The sequence below is a fragment of the Anguilla anguilla genome, chromosome 1 (assembly GCF_013347855.1).
Source record: "Anguilla anguilla isolate fAngAng1 chromosome 1, fAngAng1.pri, whole genome shotgun sequence".
NCBI classification, from domain to species: Eukaryota; Metazoa; Chordata; class Actinopteri; order Anguilliformes; family Anguillidae; genus Anguilla; species Anguilla anguilla.
In genome coordinates, this window is record NC_049201.1 from 25,461,843 (window position 1) to 25,479,723 (window position 17,881).

Genomic DNA, 17,881 nt, shown 5'->3' on the forward strand with positions numbered 1-17,881 from the left:
AATGACATACCTTGCACAGTTTTATTGTTTTCTTATTTACAAAATTTGAAAAAAGTAAGTATACATCTTGATCTGGTGGCTTAATGAACACTGAAACTACAATAAAAAGGTCCTATTTGTGGTTTATTATCAGCAGGTATGCTGCATGCCTTAAATTGATGATGATAAAAATACACCTCTGGTCTGGGTACAGTGAGCTGATGCAATAGGTGTGCACTGTGTATCTATTCAAATGCAAAAAGCTAGATAACAGTAAAAGCAAAAACATTATTAATTATCAGAAGCCATACAACGCTTCATGGAGTTTACTGCCATTTTTATGATAGTATAATTCATAAATAATTGCCTATTTCTTTATTATACTCTCCTCAGTGATTCTAAGATTATAAGCATGAAAGTCGATGCAGGTACAAAAGAAAAGAGGTTTGATTTGTCGTTTTGAGACATCAGTCCCAAATATGATGTCCTTATGTCATAAATGGTAGTTTGATGAACTTGTCCCAGCTATTGAATGGCATCTTTGTGCAGTGATTTCATTGTTATTTATAATTTTATCAAACCAGACAGTTCTTTGTATTTGTGCGAATAAACAAGATAAACCGGAAGTCTGCTATCCTTGCTTGTGCTAATCGGCCAACAACATTGCAAATAAATTGATGCCGGAGCAATGGCAAAGATTTGCAACCCCCGCTTTCCTCTACGTATCTGTGAGCAGGCCATTTTGTTATCACGTCATCAAAGAGAGATGCAACTTCAGAGGAAGTAGTCCCCCCCTCCACAAGCATCCATCGATCTCTATATAAATGTGCAACAATCACTCACAAACACAAAACCTCGGTTGCAAAGACACTAGCCACTAAAGGGAGAGCACAGAAAATATGACAATGCGCAACACTGAGACTTTGATGGTAAGTACTGTTTGCCATCCGCTTTGAAGAATGAGCTGTTCAGTCAGGTATTGCCAGCTAAACTGGGTCAAGAGAAAAGTGTGAAGTTTAGTTCTCTAGAAGACATGCATGGTTTTTTTACAATGCAAGTAGAATTTGGAGAGCACGTGTTCTTCTGAGCACTGATTCAATTGAGTTTTGTGATTCAAAAGCAAAGTGGTAGGATTCTCTCTTAAAACACTGTCGGACCTTGAACGGTGTCGGGACTGTTTGCTTTTGAGTGTGTTCGGTACCGTACAGACACTTTCAATCCGTTTGATCTTCGAAACTGGTAGTAATGGTTCACTCCTGTTCGGCAGGTCCTATGCATGCTGGGAGCCGTGGTCCTGCTGATGGGTGCTGAGGGGACGTCAGTGAACCGAGGAAGAAAGATCCAGAGGCGATCTAACGGTCAGTCCCGAGTGAAAGAAGCCAAGACGAACACGGTGGACCTGATCTTGGATCCCAACTCCATGGCCAGCTCTGTCCCTCTGCATCAGGTCGGGAATAACTCCCTGTCTCCCTGGACGGTCAGGTAAGCTTCTCCTCAGTCTCATGGATTAAAGCTTGCAATAAAGGCACCCGTGATTTCAATGAAAATTATTATGTCATCTTAGGCTTGAAAGTTCCTTTGTTGTTTGAAAGTTGATGGGCTGGGTTTAAAATATGGAGAGGCATTGTTATTGCATATAGATAATAGTATATATAGATTAACTTTTTCTCCCTCCATCCAGCTACACCCATGACAGAAACCGCGTCCCTCCTTACATTGCCAAGGTGACGTGCCTGTTGAAAGGGTGCCTCAACGCTGGCGGCCGAGAGGTCATGGATTTTGAGTCCAAGCCCATCTTCCATCAGATCCTGGTGCTGAGGAGGGTAGAAGTAGACCGGAGGAGCTACGCCTATAAACTGGAGACGGAGACCATCTCAGTGGGCTGCACTTGCGTCCGCCCAAATGTAATGCAGCAGAAGTAGACGGACGTGGAGCGTTGCCTGCATTTCAGTCTGTTGTGCGGTTGTATAATCTTTTGGGTTGATTTTTTGATGATATTTTAAATTCAATTATTTGTTTGTTCATTCTAGAATTTTGTACTAATTTATTAACCTATTTATTGCACTATTTATTAAAAAAATTATTTAAAAAGTATTTGTTCTGGCTCTGTGTGTATTTATTGAATGATTAATAAAAACACCAATGGAGGAAGGTGCCTACTGATTATGTGCTTCTATTCAATTCTACTAATTAAGCTATGAACTTGCAGGTGCAATTTTAGTGCTCCAGGCTTTTACTGAGCTAGTGGTCAGGGTAAGGACATTCTTTGCATCCATTTTCTAGACTTATACCAATAGACTGGAGCAACACCAGTACTCCTGTGTGTGGAATCTTGAAGCAGAAATAAAGACAACCAGAAGATGGCAGTGATGACAATAAGCTAGGTTTAAGGCTAGGTTTCCTGGAAACCAAACCAACAAGTGTAAAATGGGCAATAAATAATTGCTTTATACATTTGAAAAAATCTGAATAAAGCTAAAATAGACAAAGAATATAATTACCGAATGAGAAATGATTTAAAAGGCTATATAGTTCATTGTATAGCAAAGGTTGAAGAACCACAATTCACAAACTGCTAACTTGACTGTCCCACATTGCTTCACCAAGGAGGGCTAGTGTGTGGTTTAAAAATGCCCCGCAGATGTTTTTGAAGCTTGCGTTTGTGGTCTTGTTGAGCACGTGGCTTTGCTGAAAAGCTGACCATTTCTGTGCAATGAGACCACGGCTAACGCATTGGGCCTCATTTCCTTTACCCCCCACATTCTGTGAAAAATGGAATGGACCCGAGCGCATGTGGCAGTGTGATACAGCACTCTTTTTTTTTTATTTGATTTGCATCTAAAATATATATTACAATTTCTGTACAGGCGCACTAGATTACACTCACCATTAATCTCAGGAGACTATTTACAATGGCTTTGCCTCATTCGCACTTTGATTTATTTAATAAAAATAAAAAAGCCAGAGAAGATATCAAAACGAAGCAATGACTGCATTCTTTTTCTGAGCTCAAACGCACACGTACGCAAAACCCACTCCACGTAACACCCATTCAATCACTCCGAAAGTCAAATTTTCCTTCTTCCGCTGAAGATGCAAACAGTCACACTATGGGCACTATTGGCACTTGAGCAATACACACAGAGAGCTTCTTTTGGAATTAGTAGTGTGTTTTTTTTGTCCCCGTTGCAGACGTCCCATTGGACGATACAGTAAGTGGCACTCTCAGGATGACCAGCCACTGTATATCCCAGCATGTCTTTCTCTCCAATAATATTAATTATTGTCATTGTCTTCTCTTTTTTCCCCCACAAAGAAACTGAGCTCTATGGTCAGTCGTTTGTTGAGTCTTGTCCATTCAGTATGTCTTCTGAATAGTCCTCAAGAGACCTGGAACAGAGACAGATCAAATGATCAACCATTATTTACACATTTACATAGCAGGCTATAACAGTATGTGTCTTGTTGGGGAGGAGTGGGGTGCTGGATCACTGAAACACTGAAACACATTTTATGATGTTTCAGAAGACAGGAAGAGACAAAATATCTATATATCTATAAATAGCCACAACACTCTTTGTTAGTTTCAGTGTTTGCTGAAGTCATAATGTTGTACAAGAACTAAACGAAAAAATTAAACAAAACAAATATACTTGATTAAATTCCACAAAGCTTTTGAATAAAGTCCACTGTTTTAACACAGAGTCCTTACTTTGGTTGGTCTGAATAATATAAAAAACATCACCACTGGCTGAGAAACCTTTTTGGTGACTGCCTGGATTGGCCTGGCTGGTTGGGCCTTGCTTTCTGTTTCCAAACCAGAAGAAAAACGGCTGGTCTTTCCATGCCCTCCCTCCGAACGTTCTCTCTCAGCCCCCGGATTTGCTTACCTCATGTGTGTGCTTGTCCTGAAAGACAAAAACAACAACAGAAATCCGTTATATTCATGCAGGTTCATTTCAGTAGCTAATGCCAAAAAGTGAAAATGAAATGGGCTCTTCTGCTACTGTGCTAGCAAATATGCATACGACATGAAAGAAATGGATTAAAGGGGTGAGAGAAAGATAGTCAGAAAAGGGAAATGAGTAGTGCATATAATGCAGAACGCCAATACCTTTGAAATGTTCGCCTTATCTTAACTGAAAAATGTTAATGTGTAGATTATCTTTTATTCAATATTTTGATCTACACAGTTGTTTTTTTTTGTTGTTTTTTTTTACCAAAATGGCCAAAATAAAAGCTAAATGCATTGTTATTTAAAATGAAAGGGGAAGGAGACACATGGAAAAAAGACAGGAAATGAGGGAATGAGAGGAGGCAGAGGAAATGGAGGGAAAAAGATGAGAGGAGGTGAGGGTACCTTCTCTTGCAGGCGCCCCAACATGGCGGCGATGTGCGCCTCCCGGTTCTCCTTGTTGGCCTGCAGCTTCTGCTGTAGCCTCTCCTTCGCCGCCTTGATGAAGTTGTTGTTCTCCTCGATGGCCTTTTGGATGACCTCACGCTCGTGTTCCCTCTTCTCCGCCAGGTGTTTCAGCAGTTCAGCCTCCTGACACTATGGAGAGACACAGAGTGCACCGAGTTGAAATACTGACTGCTTACACACAAGGAAAGTGCTTCTGTCACTATGTTAGCTTATATTTCAGATCCAAACTATTTGAAAATTTCAACCCACTTTAGGTCCTGATTGTTTCTGGTTACCATTGCAATAGTTACTGAAGATGGCAGGTCCTACATTTCTGCGGGAGCAAGTAGTGATTTGGATTGGCTGCTAAGATATTGCGCAACACCCATTGAGCACAAAAAGGTGTTATAGGTGAATTCTGAAATAGAGCTCAACGAGAAAATAGTTTTTTTTTTAAGTCAGCCTGACTTTTGCCTCTAAATCATTTATCACTAGTGTGCAGCTACAGGCAGTGTTGCTAGGAAATCTTAGATCACACAGGGAAGTGGTGCTCTTGGAACACACTGAATACAGAACAACCTGTCCTCTTTCTTGGATAAATGATGGAAGATATACTACACATTAAATATGTAATGACATAATTTCAGGTAATAGCAAAAAGGGCCATTTAAAAATGTAGATCCTTTTATATTATGTAATTTTTTTGTCTGAATATCTGAGAAAGGTGCCAATGATTAGTGCTTCTGTTTAAAAGGTGGGCAGAAACCAGGCCTTGAACTGTGATAAATGAAAGGGCCGTTAGGAGAATAATCGGTGGATCAAAGTGTCTGTGTGGGAAGAGCAATTATGACTCATTCACTTGTGAGTGTCAGAGAGAGAGAAAGAGAGAGAATGAGGGGGAGTGCGTGTGTGTGAGAGAGAGACAGAGAACGACAGAGAGAGAGAAAGAAAAAGAGAGAGAAATAATATTCTGTTGTAATTCAGTTTTTGAACTGTTCATTTTACATTGCCCTTTGTAACATTAAATTACTATAGTGATTCTTATTGTTGAGTTTTTACATGTAGACATAAAGTATATGAGCATGTGCACTGTACATTCATGTTCAGTGTAGTACTGTAAGTGTATTTGTTTTTGTGGTAACATTTTAAATAAAAATGGGAATTCTTCAGTTTATTCTGAAATAAATTTTGAGAGTGACAGTGACTAAAGATGGAAGGAAACCAACCCCTTTGTCCACAGGTGACTACCCACATGCCTGAATGTAAGTCAGAACCAATGTCCATTGATTTTTTTCATCCATGATCCATGATATTTTTTAGTAGGGTATAACAGCACGTTGAGTCCGAGCTGTGGACCTTCTTCACCCTCATCCTCCTCACCTTTCTTCGTTCCTCTGCCGCCTCCAGCTTCTTCTGGATGTCCTCCAGAGACGGGTCCCGGCGTCGAGGCATGGCGGTGCTCAGCTCGGGCATGCTGTCGAAGGAGGGCGGCCGAAGGATCACCTCGAACGCCTGGCCCGACGCCCGTTTGTTCAGCTCGATCACCTCCATGTCTTTCATACGGCACCAATTCAGGTCAACTGCATCTGCGTGGAGGGGAGTTCAACAGGCAAGTGCATGAATCTTCTGTGTGAAGCTTTCTCACACAAAGGCAGCTTGGTCATTTCTAGAAAACATAACAGCTACACTGTAATCAAACATAGAGCCTTGTGCCCATTCATTGGTCATTTATGAATAAACAGTTTTATCCTTTGAGAGTATTTATTTATTATATATTTTTTTTTACCTTCTGCTTTGTACGTGGGTTTTTCCTGAGGCTCAGGCAGCAAGCAGGAACAGAATAAGGACACTAGGGGGAGCTCTTTCATCTTCTCCTTGTATGCTGTGGGAGACCGCAGAGGGTGCCGTTGAGCTAACAACTTGCAGTTCATCACTGTGTAGCTGCATTCCCACATGTTCACAGCACATCTCTGTTTCACTCATTGTGAAATTAAACACAAGTGGTCACACACATATGATCACAGGCACATGCACACAGACCTACATGCCCGTGCATACACATACTCACACATATGCACACACACACACTATGACCAACATGCACACAGAAGCACACACACATGCATATACAGACATGTGGGCAAATGCACACACTCACAACATGGGTAAGCACACACAGTCATACACAAGTGCACACATAAGCATATTCAATGGTAAAACGGCACCCAATTACCTGCCAGAGTCATTCTGCCACACGCGTTTCAGTTCAAACACCAGGGAATCTGCAGAGACTGTAACAGTGCTGGTCCTGCAGGGAACAGGGAGACAGACAGACACAGGGATGTTAGAATCCCCTGACCAGCCCTCTATAAGATCCAGAAAATTCTCTAAACTGTTTATCAGCCATATTCTTACTTAACCTAGCCACCTTGCCCAATCACATCTTTCAAGCACAATTTTTGAAAGTATTTGTGACACATTAAACTGTGTTTCAAGTCTACTGCTTTTAAAACCTGCACACTGCAAGTTTTTGTTGCTTAAATGGCACTGAAAAGACATTCTAGAAAGTGCCATTGCTTTTGACCCCTCTGAAATGACTTTTCAATGAGAAATCCATCGTCCCAGGGCACTTTCAGTTTATTTTAGGATGCGGGATTTGGGGGCTTTTGATAAATTATTCTCCACCGCCATCTGGCCAGAAATGGTTCCATAAATATCTGCTGGCGAGAACAGAAAGGGAGCTAGACGTTAACAGGGGAAAAGCTTTCAGGAGCAGCCCTGTTTGAACCAGGCACAACTGCTAATTTGCTAGCTTGTTCCTGTTAATGTTATTTGTGCAGCTGCTCATGAGAATAATAATGAATGTTCAGGGTGGTGATAATTTCAGGAGGAAAGGAACAGTGGGAAAAGTGCTTTGATCATAGTCGTGCAACATTGAATTATCTTCTATGTCAGCAACTTTGATCCTCACACCTGTGGCCATTGCATGGTGGCACATGATGTGGTAATCTATTGATAGCATTATTTATATCGACAGTTGTTATTGCTTTGATTGATACCGAAAATCATTTAAAGAACTGGGAAATGAATTGGTGAGACTCACAGTCCTTGTGAATGGAAATGATTCCACCCACGTTCTGAACCATCTCCGTCCCACCCCCACACACAGCCCTGACAACGGCACATAATATTGCTAATAATACCCACACACAGCACTCTGGTCCTCACACTGACACCTAGCAGCCCTTATAACACCCACACATAAAACATCTGTACGCATGCTGATACATAACGCCCTTTACAATACCCTCACACCTCGAGCAGCACACACCTCCACAGACAGTGCCTATTCCAGTGCCCCCACAAAGAGCTTCCATTCCTACATCCCCCACATTTGTCCTATGCATGTTACGCCCGCATACACTGCCCCGCATGTGGGACAAGACCCATGTTGTGTTCACCGTGGCCCTCCCATGCAGAACATTCTGGGCCTGGAGGGCCCGAAGGAGTCTTCTGCAATAAAATTAGACTATGTCTGTAATGATGGTCTCTCCTGAACAATGCAACAGAGCAATGACTTCATAGTGAACCATTCCCATTAGACCCAGCAGAAAAGCACACAGCGCCACAATATGAGATCACCAGATAAACTGGTCCCCATTCTCTTAAGAAATGGTGATTATGTGAAGGTTACACCATACCATAGGCAGTGAAAAAATAATGAAGAGACAAGGCCTTATTTTGGTACCGGTCGTGAAATCAACATTTTCTTTGAATAAAGAAATTTGGTAGGGACTCTTTAGGATTTTATAGTAGGCTTTTACATTGTAAGATGAAAATGAAATACAGAATAAAACAGAAATCATTTTCAGAAGATCACAATTTTTCCCTGAAATGCTGGTTTCAGTTTGCCTTTGATGGTATTTTTAGAACAAAGAAAAATCCTAATCAATGCTCTGTCTCTCTTATTTCCTCTCACATTGCTCTCATTTCATAATGCTGAAATGACTGTTTGTTCCAGGTTTTGGCATACTGTAGTGGGCTTACTTTCCTTTCAGAAAACAATGAGTCAGTACTTTGACTGAAAAGTCCATGAATATTCCTGTCCAAGTAATGTACAATTAGTCTTCTCTTTAAATTTCAATAATGACCTTGTGCATATATTCTGTTTTTTTATTCTGAATATTTCATCCAGCATTTGAACCAGAAAAAGTAAACACCTATTCAAATATTTCATTTGAAATTAATGATGAAACATGCAACTGAACTGAATATAGGCTAGAACAAAATTTATCATAAATAAGAATAAGAATAAGAATAAGAATGGTCCTGAGCACCACAGGTCAAAACATGTTTCATTATCCATATCATATTGTTCCATATCACGTAAATTTTTTGAAGCAAGAGTCTGATTACTGCTTCTTATTTTTCACGATAACTTCTCTGCATATTACTAGTGAAGCCAAACAATAAAGCTAGTATTTTGCTAACCTTGTCCTGAAAAATATCATATTTTGAATTAGCACTGATTTGCTTGTTAGCAAGGGAAATCTTAACTTAAATTCTGGGAAAAATAACCCAGTATGACCTATGGCCTACACAGGGGGAGGCAGGTTTCCACCAAGAGCAGAGATTGAGCAGCTGGGAAGGTAGGGATAGGTGAGTGTCTTTGTTTGAGTTTATTGCCTATGGCCGAGCAGGAAGATAGGCAACTGGGCCGCTCCTGAAAAGCGCACCTTGCCTGCTGCATCGATTCCTGCTCCAACTATGGATCAGGACCACCAGCGTTTTAGATACCTCCAAGGTGTCTCAAAATGATTCAGATATCTCCCCTCGCCAAATCCATGGTTGTGAGAGAGATTCATAAACGCCATCAGCGCCTTTGGTCTCGATAGTCCACTGTGATCAAATGGTTAAGGTTTGTGAACTCTAGGAATGCGACTGGACCTTTCCCAAAAAGATTGGACCTGTCCATAATTAGGCCTGGTTACAGACCACCGAGCAGGTTGGACGTCCTTCAGCTTCAGGGAGACAAGCTCATTTACAGCCAGTTCAGCCGTGAAGCGGAGCAGCGTGATGGAAGTACACAGTGTCTTCACTGCACCTGTCTCACTGGGTAATCACAAGTGTTCGGGCAGTCTGGCCCAGCACAGCATGTGCATAGAGAGAGAGAGAGAGCGAGAGAGATAGAGAGAGAGAGAGGGAGAGAGAGAGAGAGAGAGAGAGAGAGAGGACAATTCTCTGAAACAGTGTTGCATCCTCTGCACCCCAATAAAATTCTACTGACACCCAGACCCCAAATAAACTCATATCATGCAGAAATTTGCAGATCGATAATCTCTCATCTGCTCTTAAAATTTTGCTCTCTTTTTACTCTTGATGTACGTTACGTAATATGCATACATTCATAGAATAACAGTATAAATACGATAATATAATTAGAATTATTTTTGTGCTGTCCTTCTCAATGCAAGCGTGTCGTCATGTTCCACAGCTGCGTCCCCCTTGTCTCAGCGGTGTTTACCATCACCTGACCATGAGCACCAAGCGACTTGATTTAGTGAACTTTCTCACAACCTGAAGAAAACCTACAGTCTGAAGCTATGCATCTTCTCAAAAATATGCAACCATTTTGTAAGGTGCGCTGTTTCAGCACAATGCGTTCTAAGTGCACACGGCTCGGCTCTGAAACAATGCCACACTGTGCTTTAGCCCATTTTTGAAACAATACTATCCTGAATCCCAAGGAGAATGCGTCTGCGTCTGCAGAGCATGCATCAATAACTAGCAGTCAACAGCAGAACAGCTGTACCCAAAACATTCAATAGAACTTCAGCAAAAGTCTGCAAAAACAAGAATTTGTGTTCTTTTTTTGTGCTGCAAGCACCCAGCAACATGCAAACGAGAGCTGAATTGCAATCACGGGAGAGGGAACCACTCATAAAACAGGAATAACAGGAAATAAAGCAAATAAAGCCCCAGACATTTTATCCCTCTGACTTACCCCCCTCTGATGCTCGTCGTTAGGGCTCTTCTCTCGATGTGCTTCTGTTTCCACACACTGCTCAGCAGCATCAGCACCACTGCCAGCCTTACAGCATGACATCACCTCCAAGCCCTGCCATTGGACGAGGGGGATGCTGGCTCCTCATGGGCTAGCATGCTTTGGAACACTGATGAGATGGGTGGGAGGAGGGGGAGAGGGTTGCCTGTTAACTCTTTGTTTTAAGCTGCAGGGATGAATAGGGAAAACTGTAAAGACTAAAGGGAGGAGATTGACAATGTGGGCCAACATGTGTTGGTAATGCACTCTCTCCTCTCCTAGCATATCAGTGTTATAGTTGTTTTAGAATTTGAAAATGTTGGTTCAGAGCTCTCAGTAAGAATGTGCAGATTCACAGTACGAACGTGTGTGCATAAATATTTTAGTGATGTATTGTCTTGTAATCTTGCACTATGTGTTGTTTATTTATCGGCTGTACTTCAAAAAAGGTTAGGGTTAAATAATAGCTTTTTGTCAGACACTAAAGAACAGGAAATCCACATTGACCTACATATTGTTTCGGTTTATCACAGTAAAAGTTCATCCGTTCACGTTAGCAGAACCCTGGCACAATTATGCAAATACGCTTTTATGTCTTCTCAAAACAAGGAAAAATGTAACCACCGAAGAACTGAATTTTGCTCAGTAAGCCGTTCAATGTGAAATATTATTTTTGCACAAGTGGAAGCAGATTAAGCAAGCAGAAGCAGATTAAGCTTTTTTCTGCTGATTTTTTTAAAATTTCGAATTTTTTTTTGGAGCAACATCTAAAATGCAAGGATCTGTCTGTTATCCTCGCAGCTTGGCCTGTCCCACCGAAGCCAAGATAAGGGTGGAACATTCGCTCCAGCCCGTGTGCTCGTCTAGCCGACAAAGCCGGGAAATGTTTGAACAGTCTGTCAACAGCTCTTCAAAGCTCCCCCATCTGTTTCGCTGGTAGTTTTCCAGTTTTCCCCAATGGATTCACTCATTTACACAGATCCATTATGAGCACCATCCATTAATAACTATTTGGAGCCTTAAACAGAAGTTATTTCTGTTCCAAGATTCTGAAGAGAAATATCCAGAAAGCTCCTTACGCTATTATTACCTGAGTCCACAGATGGCTCCTTCTACTATTATTACCATAACTTGCTAAAACAAATCACTGACATTTCAAGTATCTTTCCACTTCTCTGCATGGGTGGGGGGGAGTCAGAGAAGTGGAAAGATACTTGAATTGGCTGTGATTTTTGTTTTAGAAAGTTATGGTAGGCTACTAATAGCAGAAACAGCTATTAACGGGCTCAGGTAATAATAGTGTAAGGACTCCAAATTCAAGTTGTATGCATTAACGAAAGCAACAAATGCTTGAAATGTGCAATAATTCTCAATAAAACTCTGTGCTAGTTAACAAACCCTTTGCTGTCATGTTATAGTACACAGTGTCAATGCCAGTAAAGCAGGCCATCATGAAACTGAAAAATTTGAATAAATTGATCAGAGACATAGCTAAAACATGCATGTGTATGTCAAAAATAACTGTTAACATTTTTTTGTGGAAGCAAGAATGCACTGGTGAGCTCTAGAAATAGCAAACAACCAGTTAGATCACTGTAGTGGATGACTGAAAAATACTTTCAGTTGTGAAGAAAACCCCTTTCTCAACTGTCAAACAGATAAAGATCACCAGGATGTTGGCATAGATGTGTCAAAGACTGCCATACAGAGCGAAAACGTACATAAAATTAGTTCTGAAGCAACGTCTTAAGCACTTTTTTAAAATGAATATTAACCTATATCTTAGTGATGGAATGAGGAAAGTATGGAGATTAGAGAAAAAATTGAACTGTTTATGATCCTAATCAATGCCCCCCCCCCCCCCATTTTTGCAACATGGTGGAGGTAGTGTTATGGCTAGAGCATGTACGGCTGCATTGGAACTGGCTCACTCGTATTCACTAATGATGTAACTACAGAGGGCAGCAGCAGGATTAATTCTGAAGTGTGCATAAACATCGACTCTGATCCAACCAATGTCCCAAAACTCATTGGAAGGCACTTCACCTTGCAGCAGATCAAAGACCCAAACATACTGCTACAGTATGGCAACAAAGGAATTTTTTAGAGCCAAAATGTGGAATGTTCTTGACTAGCCAAGTCAATCATCTGTCCTGAATACGCGTTTCACTGGCTGAAGATAAGCCCGAAGGCAAAACACCCTAGAAACAAACAGAAACTGAAGATGGCTGCAGTACAGGCTGAGCGGAACATCAACAGGAAACCTATCCAGCACCTAGTGATATTAATGGGCCACAGACTTCAGGCAATCATCGAACGCAAAGGATTTGCAACCAAGTACTAAATATGATTACTTTATTTCAGATTATGTTAATTTGTTCTATTACTCACTGTATGCTCCTCTAAAGTGGGGGACTACGTATGAAAAGGGATATAATTCCTACAAGGATCAAAATGATTGAAAAATAAATAACGTCAATTTAAGCTGGAAGCTGGAAGCTGGAAGACTGGGGGAAGCTCTCCGGAGGTCTGCAGTCTGCAGGTGAAGGGACGGGGGAACATCATGCACTGAAAGAGGTGGATATGTCACCACACATTAATCTTCTGTATGTGTCACATTCAGTGGTGACTCACTGTGGGGGATGAATCTGTCGAGCAAATGTGCCACACACAAACAGGCACTGCCTAAAGGCAGGCATAGTTGAGGAAATTCTTTGACACTGAGGTTTACCTTACAAATATTTTCCTTTTTGATTTTATTTTTTTTGTGTGTGTGTGAAATACTTTTGTGGGGGTGAACTCTGTCTGTTCCTTTGCTGCTTTAGCTCCAAGGTCTCTTTACCAAGTGAGACTACAAAAGGAACCAATGGCATCCGTGAACTCAGAAACCCATTCTGTCGCTGGGAAACGAGCGAGAAGCCGAGAGCAGAAAATTACACGGTACAATACTCGGAACAGTAACCCATTTGGCGGGAATGAAACATTGAGTGCTCTTTCTGGCCCCCAAAGAGCATACAGCATTTCTGCAAGGACTCATGACTTCCAGCACTTCTGGGATGACATCATGCAAAAGTGACTCATGAAGCACTAATCCGATGTTTGCGCTAACTGTCCATAAATAAGTCAAAATACATGTGGACAAGCGGAAATCTAATAATGCGGCCAGATGCAGAATGATGAGAGCAGCATGATCAATATAGAGAAGCAATAATGACACTAAGATTAAGATTAAGGATCACAATCAAGGTTTTCCTGCTGCCACTGCTGCGGCGACGGAGAGTGCTGGTCAAAATAAGCGCTGCTCATCCGGCTCTTAAATATCGTGATGTCGCAATGCAGAAAGCGCGGGCCTGGGAGAGAGCGGGAGGAAGAGCCGGTGTCGCCATGGGCAACGGGACAGGAGACAGACCAAGGAGAGAACAGGGACAGTCGCTTTAGCATCGGCTCCGCACTGGAGATGAGCTGCAGAGGGAGGGAGGGAGGGAGGGAGGGAGGGAGGGAGGGCACCCCTCATGCACACATGACCTTCCTCATCTGCTATTCTGATCACACAGCCCAGATGATGTCATCCAGCTGTCTGCTAGAGGGAGAGTCGTGAGACCGGCCAGCCTCCTACGCCGCGCCTCCAGAGAACGAGAGAAAGAGGTGGAACACGGGCAGGAGGGAGGGGAGGATTGCTGCAAGAGGGGGATAAAAGAAAGAGGGAGAAGGGTAATGTCGAGAGATTGCCCCTCCCCTCCTTCCCCTGCCCCCGGGTTGCTGCCTCCTCTGGCCTCCCCGAAACCTCCGGGGCCGCACTGGCCCCTGCGGGAGTGGCGCGGAGACCCGCTACACGATGAACTGCCAAAACACAATGACCTAAACCGTCCTGGGAGGGGAGGAGGGAGGAAGAGACGGAGGGAGGGAGAGAGAGGGGGAGACAGAGAGCAGGGAAACAATGTGCTTGCAAGGTAAGCCTCATCACCCAAGCAGCACTCCAATGATGTCATTTCTGGCCAATCAGGACAGCCCCCTCGGCTCTATCCTGGCCTAGTCGTGCTCTGCAGATGCTGCTGCACGAATACAGCAGTGTGGTTTTCTTTTGCCTTCCTTGCATCCGCAGGGAAAGCACCAGCAACAGCGACACAAAGCAAATACTGTGCAATGCGCATCATATCAGGTGGAATATAAGGCCATTTAAAAAGGGAAACAAATGACAAAAACTAGAAAGGTTCCAATTACCAGGCATTTCTACTAATACTAGCATTATTAAGTGCTTCTATTAATAATAATAATAATAATAATAATAATAATAATAATAATAATAATAATCTTCAATACCATCACCATCATCAGCATCATAATCATCAGCATAACCGTATTTGTGAAAGTAATGGATATATAGACATCTAAGGGGAATGGAGTCCTTTTTGTTTGTGAAAAGATAAACAACGCTTCCATAACGAGGCCCATGTGACCAGTCATTAGCAGGGTGTCATGTGCTTCGCTCCACTGATGGAGCGTGTTGCTTAGCTAGGGGGAGGACCAAAAGCACCGCAGCGGTCATTATTGAGCTCGGACTGCAGCACAGGGTCACGATGACCCCGCTGATGAGGTGTGACCAGGAGTCGAAAAACAAGACCATAAACATCACAAAGCGCGACCCTTTCTGTCGCACACCCGCAACGCAGGAGCACAGCGTAAATTCTCTGTATACCACGGTGATCTCACTCCTAGCAGCAATCGATCACTCACCAGAACAGCACAGCGCAATGAATAATTCATTGGGGTGTGTGAACCCGTGTAATAAGTCTTAAGGATCAATTTTATGCAGAAAAATTTTCAGATAAAAAAATATCCACTACAACTATTGGAACAACACTTTAATACAAATGAAACAATTCCACATTTTCTGAAAAAGACTGAGCGTCTGCCACTTTAATTTGTTTTGTCCCTCGTGAAGGGGAGTAGCATCTGAGCGAATTCCGTGCAGGAGAACAGGCTACCTCATCGCAGGCTATGCGCAGTAAATACTGCATTATTCATTTCCTTTGTAGACTCTGGCCAGCATAGCTCAAAATATTCACTTCCCATTAGGTTATCTCCGCATTATGAGCTCAGTTCCTGAACATCCATCCTACATGGGTGAGATTGAGATTGAGCTCAGTGAGATTGCCGACGTGGTGCCTTATATATGCTATTTTAGCAGCCATTGTGTTAGCTGTGTACTCATTAAGATGCGTCTCATGAATCCTGATTGCTTTAGGGGACCCTACGGAGATTTCCACGAGCAGCAAAGCACACTGGAAATAAGGGTTTTCAATGGAGGCTATCTGGTCAGAGATGCTCATTTGACAAAAGGCATACAAGAAACAGTGGAGAAAATGACAAGATAGAAATGAAAATCTGCCAGATTTGTAGCCAGATTGTAGTCCATCGACTTAATATATTATTTGTTAAATGAATATTCAAGCAGCACAAGCATGTTAAACATTGATCTTTGGAATCAAGCTCAAAGCTAGTTCCAAATCCAACAGATTTTCATTTGAAACAGAAAGGTACTTCCTCTGCACAACTTCACATTTCGCACAGACAGAATGAACTAGCTAGCTAGGCATTTGATTGAACATGAGCAGACAAGATGCTTCTGTACACTTAAAAATGCATACTGGGGAAACTATCAGCAGTTGTATCATTAATCAAGACAACATCTATGGCAGCCATACATGCCCCAAACCATAACACCCCCATCACCCCAGATGAGGACGGGGTGCTTTCTTGGACAATTCCTTTTGGCCTCCACGTTTTTATTGCAATCACTCTGATACAAGTCAATCTTGGCCACATCTGTCCAAAAGGCTTTTTCCAGAACTCTGCAGGATTTTTTAGGTACCTTTTAGCTAACTGTTACCTGGCCATCCTGCTTTTTCAGTGGAATCTTGCAGTGTAGCTTCTGTAGTTCTGTTAGTGAAGTCTTCTATGAACAGTGGTCACTGAAACAATCTCACCTGCTTCCTGAAGAGTGTTTCTGATCCATAGGACAGGTGTTTACGGGTTTTTCTGCATCATGGAGAGAATTCTTCAGTTATTTACTGGTCTTCTTCAGCCTACCAGGCCCTTAGTGGTTACTGAGCTCACAGGTGCTTTCTGTCTTCTTAATGATGTTCCAAACAGTTCATTTTGGTAATCCTAAGGTTCGGCTAATGCCTCAAACAGTCTCTTTCTTATTTCTGAGCATCATAATGGCTTCCTTGACTTTTGCTTGCATAACCTGGTCCTCATGTAGACAAATGCCAATAGCAGACTCCAAAGGCGATTAAAAGCATAGAATCAAGATGGGCGAGCACGGTGGCATAGTGGTCAGCACTCGCAAGAAGGAGGTTCTGGGTTCGAATCCAGGTCCGACTGGATCCTGTCTGCGTGGAGTTTGCATGTTCTTCCTGTGTTCGTTGGGTTTAATCCGGGTACTCCGGTTTCCTCCCACACTCAAAGACATGCATGTTAGGTGCGCTCCTGCAGTTGCCCTTGATCACGACACTGGCCTCAGAACTGGAGTTGGTCCCTGGGCGCTGCACTGTGGCTGCCCACTGCTCCTAAGTAACTAGTATGGGTCAAATGCAGAGAGCAAATTACCCCACGGGGTTCCATAAAAGTATATCTTATCTTAGATACTGTAAGCCCTCTCATACCTGCACTAAGGAAGCAATTGTGCACACCAGACAGATCAGAAACACCTTTAAAAGCCATTTGTCCTAAACATTAAGTTGTCCTGAAATGGAGGGGACTATGCATAAAAAGTGTTGTAATTTCTACAAGGTGAAAGCTAAATATATCAAAAATACCCACAAATAAGAGCTAAGAAAGTGCGATTTAACCACATGCGAACTGACGAGGGCGGTTTTGACATTTTCGGCTGCGAATGTGCCCATTTCCCCGCGCCAGCCCCGTCTCTGACATTTCCCTGTCTCGGATGATGAGTGTGCGCGGCGCCGGCGCGGTCGGCGGCCCACGGGAAGGCGTGCGGAGCGCCGCGGCGTTAAATGCCACCGCGGCGTGACTCACTCGCGCGGCTGCTCCGGCGCTTCGCCCGCGCTAAGCGCTGCACGCCGGCTGTTGGGCCGCTCTTCCTAAGGACCTGCCAGCTGACACAGCGTGCACATTTTTTTTGTTTAGCCCCATCATTCACAGGTTTCTGTTACACTGCCGTTGTAATTCTTTCAGCGATGAGGAGGCAAAGCCAGCACGACTCTGATATTTAGGCTGGCATTTGTCTAAATTAATGAATAAAATCCCCCCACCCCCCCCCCCCAAGATGAAATTAGTTTAGCAGAAAAAATGTTCTGTATAGTATCCACTGAAAATGGGTTACACACTTTTTTTTTCATATTGCGGTCAAATGCTTTCTTATTCTTCCCCGCATTGACAGATGCACAACTACATCTCCAGCTAACTGCACCCAATGACACGCACGCCCACAT

At 42.7% G+C, this 17,881-nt stretch overlaps 2 protein-coding genes across 2 annotated transcripts; one reads left to right on the forward strand and one right to left on the reverse strand.

The window, feature by feature from the left end:
• The first annotated feature begins 819 nt into the window (after window positions 1-819).
• On the forward strand, window positions 820-2,070 carry il17a/f1 (interleukin 17a/f1). The gene is made up of 3 exons (XM_035405626.1): window positions 820-908; window positions 1,247-1,461; window positions 1,661-2,070. The coding sequence occupies exons 1-3, from the start codon at window positions 879-881 to the stop codon at window positions 1,899-1,901; spliced, it is 486 nt and encodes a 161-aa protein (XP_035261517.1). The 5' UTR covers window positions 820-878; the 3' UTR covers window positions 1,902-2,070.
• A 701-nt stretch (window positions 2,071-2,771) lies between these two features.
• Window positions 2,772-10,509, reverse strand: stmn4l (stathmin-like 4, like). The gene is made up of 7 exons (XM_035405611.1): window positions 10,386-10,509; window positions 6,615-6,689; window positions 6,168-6,263; window positions 5,762-5,967; window positions 4,340-4,531; window positions 3,870-3,887; window positions 2,772-3,369 (listed from the first exon to the last, which is right to left on the reverse strand). Exons 2-7 carry the CDS (start codon window positions 6,625-6,627, stop codon window positions 3,361-3,363), a joined length of 534 nt encoding a protein of 177 aa, XP_035261502.1. The 5' UTR covers window positions 6,628-6,689; window positions 10,386-10,509; the 3' UTR covers window positions 2,772-3,360.
• Window positions 10,510-17,881: the final 7,372 nt, after the last annotated feature.

What these genes read in the sequence shown, in the direction of transcription:
- stmn4l (XM_035405611.1), bottom strand. An exon ending in ACCCACGTACAAAGCAGAAG is followed by an intron (nt 5,968 to 6,167) that starts GTAAAAAAAAAT and finishes CCCTCCACGCAG; the next exon opens with ATGCAGTTGACCTGAATTGG. An exon ending in CGGCAGAGGAACGAAGAAAG is followed by an intron (nt 4,532 to 5,761) that starts GTGAGGAGGATG and finishes GTCTCTCCATAG; the next exon opens with TGTCAGGAGGCTGAACTGCT.
- il17a/f1 (XM_035405626.1), top strand. Translation starts at nt 879, where the DNA reads ATGACAATGCGCAACACTGAGACTTTGATG. An exon ending in GCAACACTGAGACTTTGATG is followed by an intron (nt 909 to 1,246) that starts GTAAGTACTGTT and finishes CCTGTTCGGCAG; the next exon opens with GTCCTATGCATGCTGGGAGC. An exon ending in CTGTCTCCCTGGACGGTCAG is followed by an intron (nt 1,462 to 1,660) that starts GTAAGCTTCTCC and finishes CCCTCCATCCAG; the next exon opens with CTACACCCATGACAGAAACC.